Source organism: Apaloderma vittatum, unplaced genomic scaffold (assembly GCF_000703405.1).
Source record: "Apaloderma vittatum isolate BGI_N311 unplaced genomic scaffold, ASM70340v1 scaffold10734, whole genome shotgun sequence".
NCBI lineage: Eukaryota > Metazoa > Chordata > Aves > Trogoniformes > Trogonidae > Apaloderma > Apaloderma vittatum.
This window is the reverse complement of record NW_009710979.1, coordinates 65436-77343: the sequence shown is the minus strand read 5'-3', so window position 1 is coordinate 77343 and position 11908 is coordinate 65436. Positions and strand designations below refer to the sequence as shown.

Sequence of the window (11908 nt, the reverse complement as noted above, 5' to 3'; positions counted from 1 at the left end):
CTCACAGTAACATGAAAGTACTTAATATAATTTGACAGGGTTATAGTTTATGGACTTAATATGCAAAAAAAAAGAGTTAAAATTTGGTTTTCTTCTGCTATTGGGCAAACAAGCTGGACATCCATTACGAAAACCATCTTTCCTACATCAAATTTTTTAGGCAACTTGAAGAGCAACTACTTGCTGTAGGGCTCCAAGAGTGTTCCAATTGCAATTCCTAGAGTGAAGTGCAGTTGCAGAAGCCTCTGGCTTGACAACATACAGCGACAGGTCCTTCAAATCTCTGCTCTAATTTCACAACACAGATAACGTCATACAAACCCTGGAAGAAGGAAAGGACTGAGAGGAGTAGCAGCACAGGTGTTTTGGTGCTCTGGTTCCAGAAACTAGTAAGAAAAGAGGCCTAACGAAGGAAAGAGTGTCCAACTGAATCATTCTTCACAGCTTGTTTCTACATTCAGTAGTCTGGACGAAAGACTTCTTGTCGTTTGTACCACTCTGTTCAAATGATGATTCTCACCTCCCCACCAGACTCCTGAGATTAAATATGCACAATCCTCAGAGATGCATGTGCAGCGCTATTTGCAGACTTCCTACATGGCTCCTTAATAGAAATGCAAAGACCTGTGACACAGCAGCATTTATTAAGTCATTTGCTTATGATGATGAAATGTGTCATTGAGCAATGCAATTGTCCCCCATGTCCTGAGCGTAACGGTCCGACATCACAGTCCTTAATTCATCAATATCCTTGCGTAACTGACGAACATCCAAGAGTTTCTTCGAAAGGGTTTCCGTGCTGTGGTAATTTTCATTCTCTTCAGAGGAACAGCTCAGTGCTATGAGAAACAACACTCAAGGTTAAAGCTCTAGCAACTGTACTCTGCAAATACTTCAACTAGTCAGCCCCCCTTGACATGAGGGGTAGGTCACTTTTAATTACACCAAGACAAATCACACGTTAATATGATGAAAAGCCAACAAAACATGGTGCCATGTGAACTTAAAAGTCAATTCAGAGACCATCAGCGCTTCTCTCAAAGACATGCTTTTCTTTTTACACCAAGCTCTAGACTTGCTAAAGTCAGATGGATCTCAACAGCAGTGAGAAAACTGGGTAGAGCAGTCATTTCCTAGAAATTCTGGGGGATGGTCTCATGGGCTTTGTGACTGGCACAGGCTGCACTCCTCAGTACTTCAGAGGGTTACAGTGCAGATGAGTCTATGTGGCATGTAGTACCTCTTGCTGCACAGGACACTAATTTTACCTCTCTACCTTGCTGATGGCCCAGTTCAGCACCCAGTCTTATCTGTTACATCCTATTGTTTCCTGAATGTTAATCAGGATTAGATATATGTAGGTCAAAAAAAAAGTAATTGTTTACCAAGCTTGTTAAAAGAAAATACCCAAGGCACTATGCTGAAGCTTTGACTGGATTCAGGGAGTAGTTCTCATTTCCTAGTTAACAGCTTAGTAGAAGACTAACTTCCTTGCTAATTGCCTTGCAACTAGACACCCCAACCCAGACAGTGACATGTTGAAACGGCAGGTGTATATTCCTACTACGTCACCCTACGGGCTTTAAAAGAAAAAACGTGATGTAGCCACATCAGGCCCGCTTATTATGAAGGAGGTGGGGCATAAGTTTATGGGGCAGAACACATTTGACAGAAAACCCTCAGAGTGAGTGCAGTGTGTCTCAGGAGGGACATGCACCTGGCTCCACACCTTTCCTTTCTAGTAGGGCGAACATATCTGTGTTTGGGTCCAGACGAAGAGCCAGTTACCTGCTTTCCTGGCTTGGAGCAAGGGCCTGTGTAGTCACAATGGATTCAAACAGCAACTGGGTAATTTTAGACTGGACAGTAGGAAATAATTTTTTTCACAGAAGGAGTAGTCAGACATTGGAATAGGCAGCCCAGGGAGGTGGTTCAGTCACCATTCCTGGATGTGTTCAGGGATACGGTTTGGGGTGAGCTTTGAAGAGTAGGGTTAATGGTTGGATTCTGTGATCCCAAGGGTCTTTCCCAACCTGAATGATTATATGATTCATATGCATTTAAGTGGATCCATTCAGGTGCACTAAAAGCCCATCTTTTCCACAGAACTCCAGGCATACAGTTCTCACACACAACTGTTCCAGTTGCACAGCAAGGGTGACAGTGGTCTGTCCAGCTGGCAAGCTGGAGCACCACTTAGCTAAACTGTTATTCCTCTGTGTCAAAACACTACTAAGCACTGGAATGCCAATGTCACTTACATCTGATTCCCAGCAATAAGGAAAGGTTAGGCTCCTTGCCCTGAGCTCTCTGGGTAAGAATACTGCACAGTGCTCTCAAGTCAAACAAGCAATGCGACATTTCCTTGAACAACTGGTCTGCTATAGGCATCTTCTCAGATACTGGCTCCCTGGACTGCATCACTTGTTGCATTTGTTCCTTCAGGCAGACGTTCTCTTCCATCAGTCTTTGGTTCTTTGTGAAAATGGGATAAAAGAAAGTTAGGCTGCAGCATGCACTCTAGCAGAAAGTTTTCTGTTTCAAACCACAAACAACATAGTTGAAAATTACTTTCCATACATATAATCAATATTTCTGTACCCCCTCAAAGAATGGCTCTCTATTTCATAATTACCGTTGTTTAACAGCATTTACCTCTGAAGTCCTCACTTCTTGAGGTAAGGATGGTATCTACTGTATGTCTGCAGAGCAGCCAGCACAGTCAATGTAATTATGTAATTAAGCTCCAAGTCCTACTAATGGATCTTGTAATCATTCCATAAGGTTCTTTCCAGCTGCTGTAGTCAGAGGCTGGGTTACTGGAGGAGTTTTTACTTACTTCAGAGAGAGTTTTATTTAACTGCTCTATACTTCTTTCTTTTTCTTCAAGCTCATTTGCCATCTTCTGAACTATCAGCTCTTCTTGCACAAGTTTCTCTTGCATAGACTAAAGTGAATGAAAACACAGGTAATGACTTTAAGTTTTCATACTTTATATTAGCACTGACAAAAAATTAATCTTGGTAAAATTCTTAAGTTTCAGTTAGTTATTGCTTTTGTATTATTTTTTTATTTTCTACCATGTTCCACCTGGTAATATTCAGCTGGACTCCAACAGCTCTCTGTACACTAATGCAGTATTCCAAATTTCAGTGAAATCCTTTAAATAAGCAATATCCATTTAGAAATAAAAAGACTGTATGTATGCAAAGCCTTACTCCAATATGGAACGCATGAAGTCTAAAACAACAATGCAATACTGTTTATTCTAACCAAAAAATTTCATTTGAAATAAACAGCAAATTAACGACACTTAGCTTAATTTGTGCACTTCTGAGTCATAAATGAAGAGTTTTTTGGCCCTTTCTTTCCACAAAGAAAGCCCTTGCAGCAGGATTTCCTACAACCTTCCATAACACAGAATTCACCTCACCTTCTACACAGTTGAGAAGAAAGCCTTTGACAGCTGATACAGAGCAGCAACCTCTTTAAAACTATTTGCACACAAGATAAAACAGAACAGTCTATACAACTCCACTGTGCTGAAAAAATGACAACTGCAGGCAAAAAGTAACTTATTTGTAGTTTATAGTGTCATTTTTAACTGACAATAATAATTAGTGTTTTCAGCAATGTAAAAAATTAACACATTTCTAGGATGCCATTGTACTTAAGTATTGGAGCTATCCATGACTGACTTCCCGATCAGTCACAAGCAGCAACACAAGCACAATTGGTACAGCACAGAATCAGCTGCTGTCAATTCCCTCGTTTTGCCCTACAGAGTCAAAACTGAGAAATCATGAGATATTTCCAAAGTGGATTTTTTGGGGTGAATTCAGCATGACCACAGGTGTCTTTGTTGACAAAAGCACTCATAATTATTCCATTAGTCGGCTTTTAGATCTGTAGATATGTCTTTCAAGGTCATCTGGCAAAATTCAGAAAGAGGAGTATTCCAACCAACTTATCTGAATACTAATAACAATGAATAGTGATTATATAAAAACCCATGATGCTTTAAGAAAGAGAGATCATGTCAGCTTTCGGGAAGAAAAAAAAAAAAATAAATCCTCTTTTCTCATTAATGGTATTACTCACAAATCCAATGCTGCGCTAGCACAGTGCATATCAAGTGTCCTCTCCATCCCCAGCTCAGCATGTTGATATGCAAAACTTGTTGCCCACTTCGAATTATAAGATGCAAATCTGATCCCGTCATGCTCAAAATACAGCTGGAGCACTGGTAACTCTGGTTCATGCCTTGGCACAGTTTTGATTGTAACCTCCCACAGAACAGAATCAGAGACCGTGACGGGCGTGAGGGAAAGGAGCATTTCGCAAACCAATGGCTCTCCATTTAGAGAATGACACTGTCCCAGAAGAATGTATTGTCTTAAGTCTCTGTAGGAACAATCCTAAAGATTCTTTTTCCAAAGTAGAGAACTCTCTCATAGGGAATTCTATATGGTAGCTTAAATTAAATGCTACAGAAAGATCAAAAGTCACTCTTTAGTAAAAGAGATGTTGAAACAGAAAAGATAGGTTTAAATTTCTGCACTACGGCTCTGCAATCCTATTCCAAGACATTAAAAAACCAAGCTCCTCACTTGATGGAACCACAGCAAACTGTATCAAGTTATGTTGGGTTTGGGGTCTTAGGGAAACAAAAGACACCAAATTTACTCTTTTGAGAGTTGCTCCTAAGACATATGAAGAACAGAAATTTCAAGGTACCAGTACCAGGGACTGTAGCACATAGAAGACTATGTCTGTATACAGGCCTGTCCTTTACAATGTTATGTGGGCTACAGGGTGCGTGAGAAGCCATTTAACCAACTTGCCAGCTGTAAGAATTATCAGTGTTGACAAAAAGGCAAGCAGTAACAAGAGCCAAGGGAGGGTCGACACTGAGTGGAGTTTTTAACACAGTCTGGCCACACACAGGAGGTGAGAACCCTTGACAAAATCTCCCAATGCGTTCAGCTCAAACACTGCACTAGCAGCGAGAGAAGAAATACTTTGTCATACCCTTTGCAAAACTGGGAAACGACGTTGCGATAAAACTTACACACTTACTGTGGGCTAAATTCCACCACCATTTATTTTCATGTAAGTAATAACAATCAGCAGGCGGAACCCAGAAATGACTACTTGTTTGTAAAACCATTTTCTCACATTTGAGCTGTTTCTCAGTTGACCCACACCATGCCCCTCAGAAGGAAGTGCTGAAGCAACATACATCCTAAAGATAAGCTGTGCGAGACAGCACAGCTTCATGCTCCAGTGGGAGGAAGAGGAGGAAGAAAGAGGGCCCTGCCTCACGTCAAAGGAAATACGCAGGGCCCAGAGAGGGCAGGAAATAGCTCTGTGTCAGGCATTTCCTTAATCGTGCTTGCAGATGAGCAGAATCTGCGGTGGTGGTGAGCTGTTGTCTTTAATTTTTTTAAAAACATTACCTACTAAGAAAAATGGTCATATGGGGTCAAGACAGAAGGTCCTGCTAGCTCTGTCTGGAGTAGCAGCAAAACAGAAGATGCTTATAAAGAGAAGGAAATCAGGGCAATACAGGTGCTCAAACCACCCTCCCAGCTTCCAAGTATCTTCAAATTTTAATAGCCTTTGATGATGAGCAAGTTCAGAGGCATCTAGAGCCCCGGTTACAATATACATGTAAGTACTACCACTTAACATGTTCCACATTCATGTCAATGCCAGACATTAAAGGTTTCATTGTGCAGCCTTCCCAAAGGTGGGTAGGCAGTGAGGAAGCCAGGTTCAGAAATATTACCTTCCCCAGTGTATTTTCAGAACTACATCTGCTGTTAAAATTTAGGTGTCTGCAAACTACTCCAAAACCAACTTGTGGAATATTCCAAATAAAGTGCACATGTTCAGCTCACGAGTTGCATCATTTAATGGGAACTCCTAGAAGTGGAAAACGATGTTTATTTCTAAAAGATCCACCTAACATCTATCATTCTCTCCTATCCTAATCTTAAAGCTCGGGAAAATCACGTGTGTGTACCAGCTTGGGTGAGCCCACTGTGCTATGACTTCCCAGTCGCTCATAGTGCTACTTTATTTTTCCATGTGCTTTCCAAAGTTACAATTACTCCCAGCCTGACACAGTTTGGGTTTATTGTGACATCACAGGATTGACAGAGGTACTCGGGGTAACACAGACATCACACAATCTGACTTACTTCTATTGTCTTTTTTTGTACCAAAAAAATGTTAATTTTGTGATATCTAAATCATATAAATAAAGATTTTTTAAAAAACACCACTCAGATCTACAATTCTTCTTTTTCTGAAGATGTACTCTGTATGCAGCATGACACCTTCTAAAGACAAACCAGAATTTTAATTCCCCACACTTAGACAAACCAACCAAATCAAATCATACAAGGAAGACCAAAATCATGCCACCACAATTATGAGCAAATAGAAACTAGCACTGCTTCATACACTGCTGTGTGAAATGGAATTTGTTTTCAGCTTGCAAGTTAAAAAGAAGGAACTGAAATACATTTTCAAGCATGAGTTTACAACGTGGCAGACAACAGGGAATAAAATGAGATCTTCTGAGCGGAAGACAAATTGTATCTCTGTGCTGATAAGGGATTTCAGTTTATAATGACCTAATTTTCAATGCTTCCCAGGGGACAAATGTGGAAGGCCAGGGAGATCAAGGATACAAAGAAGCTGCAGTAGCCTGCAAGTAATTTGAGAGCCAATACCATTTTCAAATCTTTTCTGGCCTTCTACAAAATACCTTCAAAGAGGACAAGTAAGAGAAAGTCCCGGAGAACAGAACACTACTTTGATCACAGACTGTCACAACTGCTCAGCATTTCCCAGTCTCAGCTCCCTAAAGTCACTTCAGACTAATCACACAAAACAGTCACCAGTATAAACGGGCACAAAGATCACTAGTCTTGAGATACAGGTGATGAGAGAGAAAAAAATCAGAAATTTTAGGAAATATGAAAAGATTGGTGGTAATACGCTTAGGCAAGCTGTGCATATCTCTTATAAACACAACATATACAGGTAGTATATAAGTAAGTAAACTTAACTCAACTAGAAAGAGAGACAGAATCTCAGAAAGGTCATGGAGATCAATTGATTTTTTTAAATTACGAAATAGCCAGAACACTTGCCTGTGTCACAATTTTTGCACATAAGAGGCTTCTCCATAAAAAACATGTCAATTGGATAAATTTTGTCTTCTTCAAACCTAGAGAAGCTTAAATGATTGATTTTGCTTTTCAGTTAACAGAGATGTTCTTGTTGCAACTCAAATTCCCCTACTGCTTCTCTACAGGTGTATTTAATATCCTGCAATTTAATCAAGGAAGAATACGGCTGTTGACAGGAATCAGGCCTGCCATTTACCTTCATGGTAGAGAAAAGCAGCAATATAAGGGCAGAAGACAACTTATTTCAACAGCTACTAAGTAAAACTTTGCATCAGTGTGCAAAGTTGAAATAAGAAAGCATTTTCTCTGAGCAAGCGTTATGCAGGCAGTTTTGTCTTGTCATTATTTGGATTCTAGCTCCACAGAGAGCTCCCTTCCACTTTGGAAGGAGCAGGATTCAACTCGCTGTTTACAACCATTTTATTGTTCTTCTAAACCTAACATACAGCCAAAGCAGAAAAACTGTGTAACTTTAACCTCTCTGGAGAGCAAGGAAGCAACCTGAAGTCAAATGCCAATCTAGAATAAGAATGCAGAAACCAGAATTCATTGAATTAGGTCTTCAGTATTTACTGAAAATAGATGTATGTTTGCTTGGTTTTTTAAATGCTCAGCTTTTTCCTAGAACAAGTCATACCTTCTTCCCTATAACCTGTATAATGTTTCCTTTTCTCCACAACAAACACTGGTCACTAAGTAACTTTCAAGTCTCAGGAGCGGGATGTGTCAACGCCATCCAGAGAGCTACAACTGACTCCTGGCTGACAACCTCTGCTGTCTTGAAAAGTCCTTGGCCCCAAGCTAGGTGCCCAAGATCCACCAAGAGAGTTAAGATACCTCCGAGTAACGTGCCAGAAATCAGCTGAACAGGAACTTGCTGAAACGATGGGAAATGTGATATAGCATGGTTTAGAAAGGCACCTGTCTCTACAAAGGATCTCAGCACTGAAGCTCCTAATCAGTATCACTTTTAGGACTTATCTGAACCCCAAAGTTCAGGGAGGCTTCACTGTTACTTACAGAGGCAGTCCTCACGCTCAAAACAGGCAGTTCTGAGATGACATTCGCTAGAGCAGCAGAGTAAGGATGTCACATAGCAACAGTTTTTCACTTTATGATGGAGGACCAGCAAAGTGCTAAACCAGATAAACACCAGTAACAAACACATTACGAGTCTACAGGAAAAATACAGGGCAACTACAGGGCATAAAATTAAGTTCTTGGCATTTCTACCTTTGCCTCCTATTTGGGAAGATAAAAGGATGAAATTCATCTCCAGTAATGCTATCTTTATGAAGTAAAAACGTACAGAGTAAACAACAGAATATACATTCTTCCTTACCTGCACGTCTAAAATCAATCCAGCTATCTGATTTTGTTGATTGTCTATGACCTAGAACATAAAATTGAGTAATTTAAAAGGCTTGAATCTCTTCAGATCATTTTCTAAAAAATCAGCTTACAGGTGTCTAACCATAGATTTTAAATGGCATCTTTGAAAATGTAAATTACAAAGAGAGTTCAACTCTGTCATAACAGGAAATTGATGCAAAGTTAGTGTACTGAATAGAAACAGGTATTGAAAAGAAATCTGAATTAGCAACAAATGTGTAATTTTTCAGTGAGACAGTTCTTTCTGAAGTAAAAAAAAAATAAATGCAGGACTCAAGGGTAAAGGTGCCCCTAACAGATCATTTGCAGACTAACCTTACTGGCTTTCTCATTCTTTTCTTTGAGAAATTCATTCTCGCTCTGAAGCTGTTTTGTGTCCAACATGGGAAGGCGAATACCATCTTCCAGGCATTTTTCTACTTTCTGTTGTAAACTGCAATTCAACATGAAAAAAAAAATAAATCAAAAAGAAGTGCACTGACAGAAGCCAGAAAGGCTGTGTGTTCTAGTGAAAATTAGCAAGTTGTACCATCTTCCAAGCAGAACTGTAAAACCACACCTAGGAGAACCCAGTCTTATAAATGAACAAACCGGAAGTTGATAAATGATGTAAAAACCCACAACTAGTGAAGTTATCGTGGCACTGACAAGACCAGATTTATGGAGATTCTGCGCTGCACCTCCCAAAAGGCACAGCTCCAACAGCACAGGGTAGGGAGATGGGGCAGAGAGAAACAAAAAAAAGCTTTGTGGTGCTTCACAGCTGCTCTGTGCTACTGTGGGAGGCAAAGCCAGTGCCAGCACAGAGCAGAGGAGTCCTAAAATCTCTCAAAGTTACAGCAGCTGTAAAATCAGACTCTCTCACTGGAGCACGTACAACTCAAAGCCAAGTTCGGAATCGGAGTCTGCACCAAGTACTGGTGGCCTATCCTTCATGTCCTCCATGACTTGTAAAGGGGAGCGTAAAGCTACTCCTGCCAGCTGCTCCCACATGAGGGTATGGAATTCAGACCCTCTGTAGCTCAGCTCAAGCTCCTAGGTGTAGCTAGAGCCCTTTCCTGTTCATCTTCTCTCAGAAAGGAAATACAGTTTATTAGTGTCAATCTTGCTGTCTAATTTAGAAATTACAGTCCACCTCAACTATCTGCAGCCTTTCAGAAAAGACAGAATGATCCCCTGCTAGATTATGAGGGCACGAAGCAAAAAGGCCTTTCATTGGTGAGATGGAAACTATGCATCAACAATTTGGCTGGCAAGGTGTCCCAACCAGCTTCCATCATGGAAACACTTTCAGACTCCTGCAGCATGCACCTTTACACAAAGGAGAGACAGTGAACTGTAGTAACATCCACATAAATTATTAAAAGTGATTCTTTCCTGCCCCTCCCTCCTGCTTTTCTGTGATTTTTTTTGAAGTGTTTAAGTAGCTCCCCTGCTCTAGAATGTACCATAGTAACAGTATCTGGAATCTTCTTATGGATAGCTGTCCCATTTGTGTGACTTTTTTGTAGTTATGCAAGTTCAATGACAGCACATTAGCCACAGCTCAATCTCCCTGTAAATACCCCTATCCTCAGCAAGTAGGTAAGAAACAGCCACAATTTATTTAAATCTTTGACCCTTCCCTGATAGACCAGTCAGCCAATATCCAGGGAGCTTTTCCACAGCTCGTGACATGCTTAGTTACCTAACAGGGGTGCTGACAGCTTGTATACAATGCCCCTTTGCTGCACATGTTTATTCTATCCTCTGTCTGGCAGCAGGCTATGATGCCACTGCAGCCATGTGCTGCATATTTGAAGAAAGACTGTGAAGAGTGTCCTAGGTAGACTCTTCTCTGGGGTCTTACTTGTAAATTGGCACAAATAAAATGCTTGCTGGATTTTCTAATACATTACACCATTGTACTGCACAGTAATATATTTATGTCATGAAAAAACATTAGCACTGTAATAGATTTAAGAGTGCAAAGTCATCAGGTCTTGACAGCAGGTGGGAAATTGCGTCCATTTCAGGACATAGCCCAAGCAGTTGTTCATACCTCTGTACCGTTGTGACCAGCTCTTTTTCTTTTTTCTTCTGACACACCAGTTGCAATTCTCTTTCTCTGCACTGTGATCGCACCTCTCCGAGCTTCTTTTCCAAGTCGGTAACAGTTTCTTGAAGTTGCCTGTTCTTCTCTTCTAGAACTTGCAGCTAACACAGGTTACATTAGTTAAGACATGATGCCACATTAGGAGAAGGCCTGGCAGCAGGCCATAGCTTTGCAGTTACCTTCTGCATACTCTAAGGCCCATTTCACTTATCTAAGTATCAGAAACCCTAATAGCTGAAGTGCTTTCTAAAACACTGAATTACTCCTCTTCCTAAATGGGTGAGGAAAAAATGTATGTTGAAACAATAAAAGATCTGACAACAGATATTAGGGAGGTTGCTTGCATTTTTAAAACGGAAAACAAACTCCTTTTTCCTTACCTGTTTAGTCTGCCCTTCTATATCATCCAGCGTTGGGAGGTCTGCCAGATATTTTTCTAAGGTTTCAATTCGTCTTTGTTTTTCTTTATTTTGCTCAGACTCCTTCTGGCATTTCTTTTTCAAGCTATTAATATATCGATCTCTAGTTTTAAGCTAGAAGGAAGTAAGAGCACATATTTTATGATTACAGCGAAAAAATAAACCTGCTTTGGAAGCATGGGTTGGTCACATTTCAAGAACTGTACTCTCAGACGCATGAAAGGGTTGGTTACTGCAGAAAACAAAACCAAAGAATGATTAACCCCAGCAGCTCCAAGTCATAGACTCACACGTGACCGGAAAGCAGAGTTGCTTCACCTCTGCCCAAAACACTCCATGTGCATTGCAAACCGAAAACACAAACAGTTCAGCAGTTAAATATTCTTATTTTTTTCACCAATGGAGGTGTTCATATGCAACAACGATCAAGAAGCATTTTAGTCCATCCTTTTCCTTTGGCCTAGGAAAACAAAACACAGGGAACACCTACAGCAGCAACTCCTACACAGTGAGGAACAAGCAGTAAAAGCTGAGACAGAAGGAAGCATCAGCATCCAATTTCTGCCCTTCCATAACATTGCTGAAAAGCATACTGAAGGGTTCATAGGAAATCGTAAGGCAGAATGTGAGATGAATTACACGTTCTTCTTTGTCTTCCCATCTGCCATTTCACTGTATCACACTGCTCCTGCCCTTTGAATCAGCACTAATAGAAATCTAAGCCCAGTAGTAAGGCCCAACAACCAAAGAAGAGAAGGTAACAGTGACAACGTATCCCTAAAACATTAATTAGGAAC

General features: G+C 40.5%; 1 protein-coding gene across 1 annotated transcript in view; it reads right to left on the bottom strand.

The window, feature by feature from the left end:
* Window positions 1–623: 623 nt before the first annotated feature.
* The window catches only part of CEP85L (centrosomal protein 85kDa-like), a gene marked incomplete at its 5' end in the record, with an annotated part of 65115 nt that continues 53830 nt past the window's right edge, over window positions 624–11908 (bottom strand). Inside the window, 7 exons of the mRNA XM_009867479.1 lie at window positions 624–839; window positions 2262–2475; window positions 2840–2947; window positions 8548–8598; window positions 8913–9030; window positions 10639–10793; window positions 11073–11225. Coding sequence (XP_009865781.1) covers window positions 676–839; window positions 2262–2475; window positions 2840–2947; window positions 8548–8598; window positions 8913–9030; window positions 10639–10793; window positions 11073–11225 — 963 coding nt within the window. The remainder of the gene's footprint in view (window positions 840–2261; window positions 2476–2839; window positions 2948–8547; window positions 8599–8912; window positions 9031–10638; window positions 10794–11072; window positions 11226–11908) is intronic.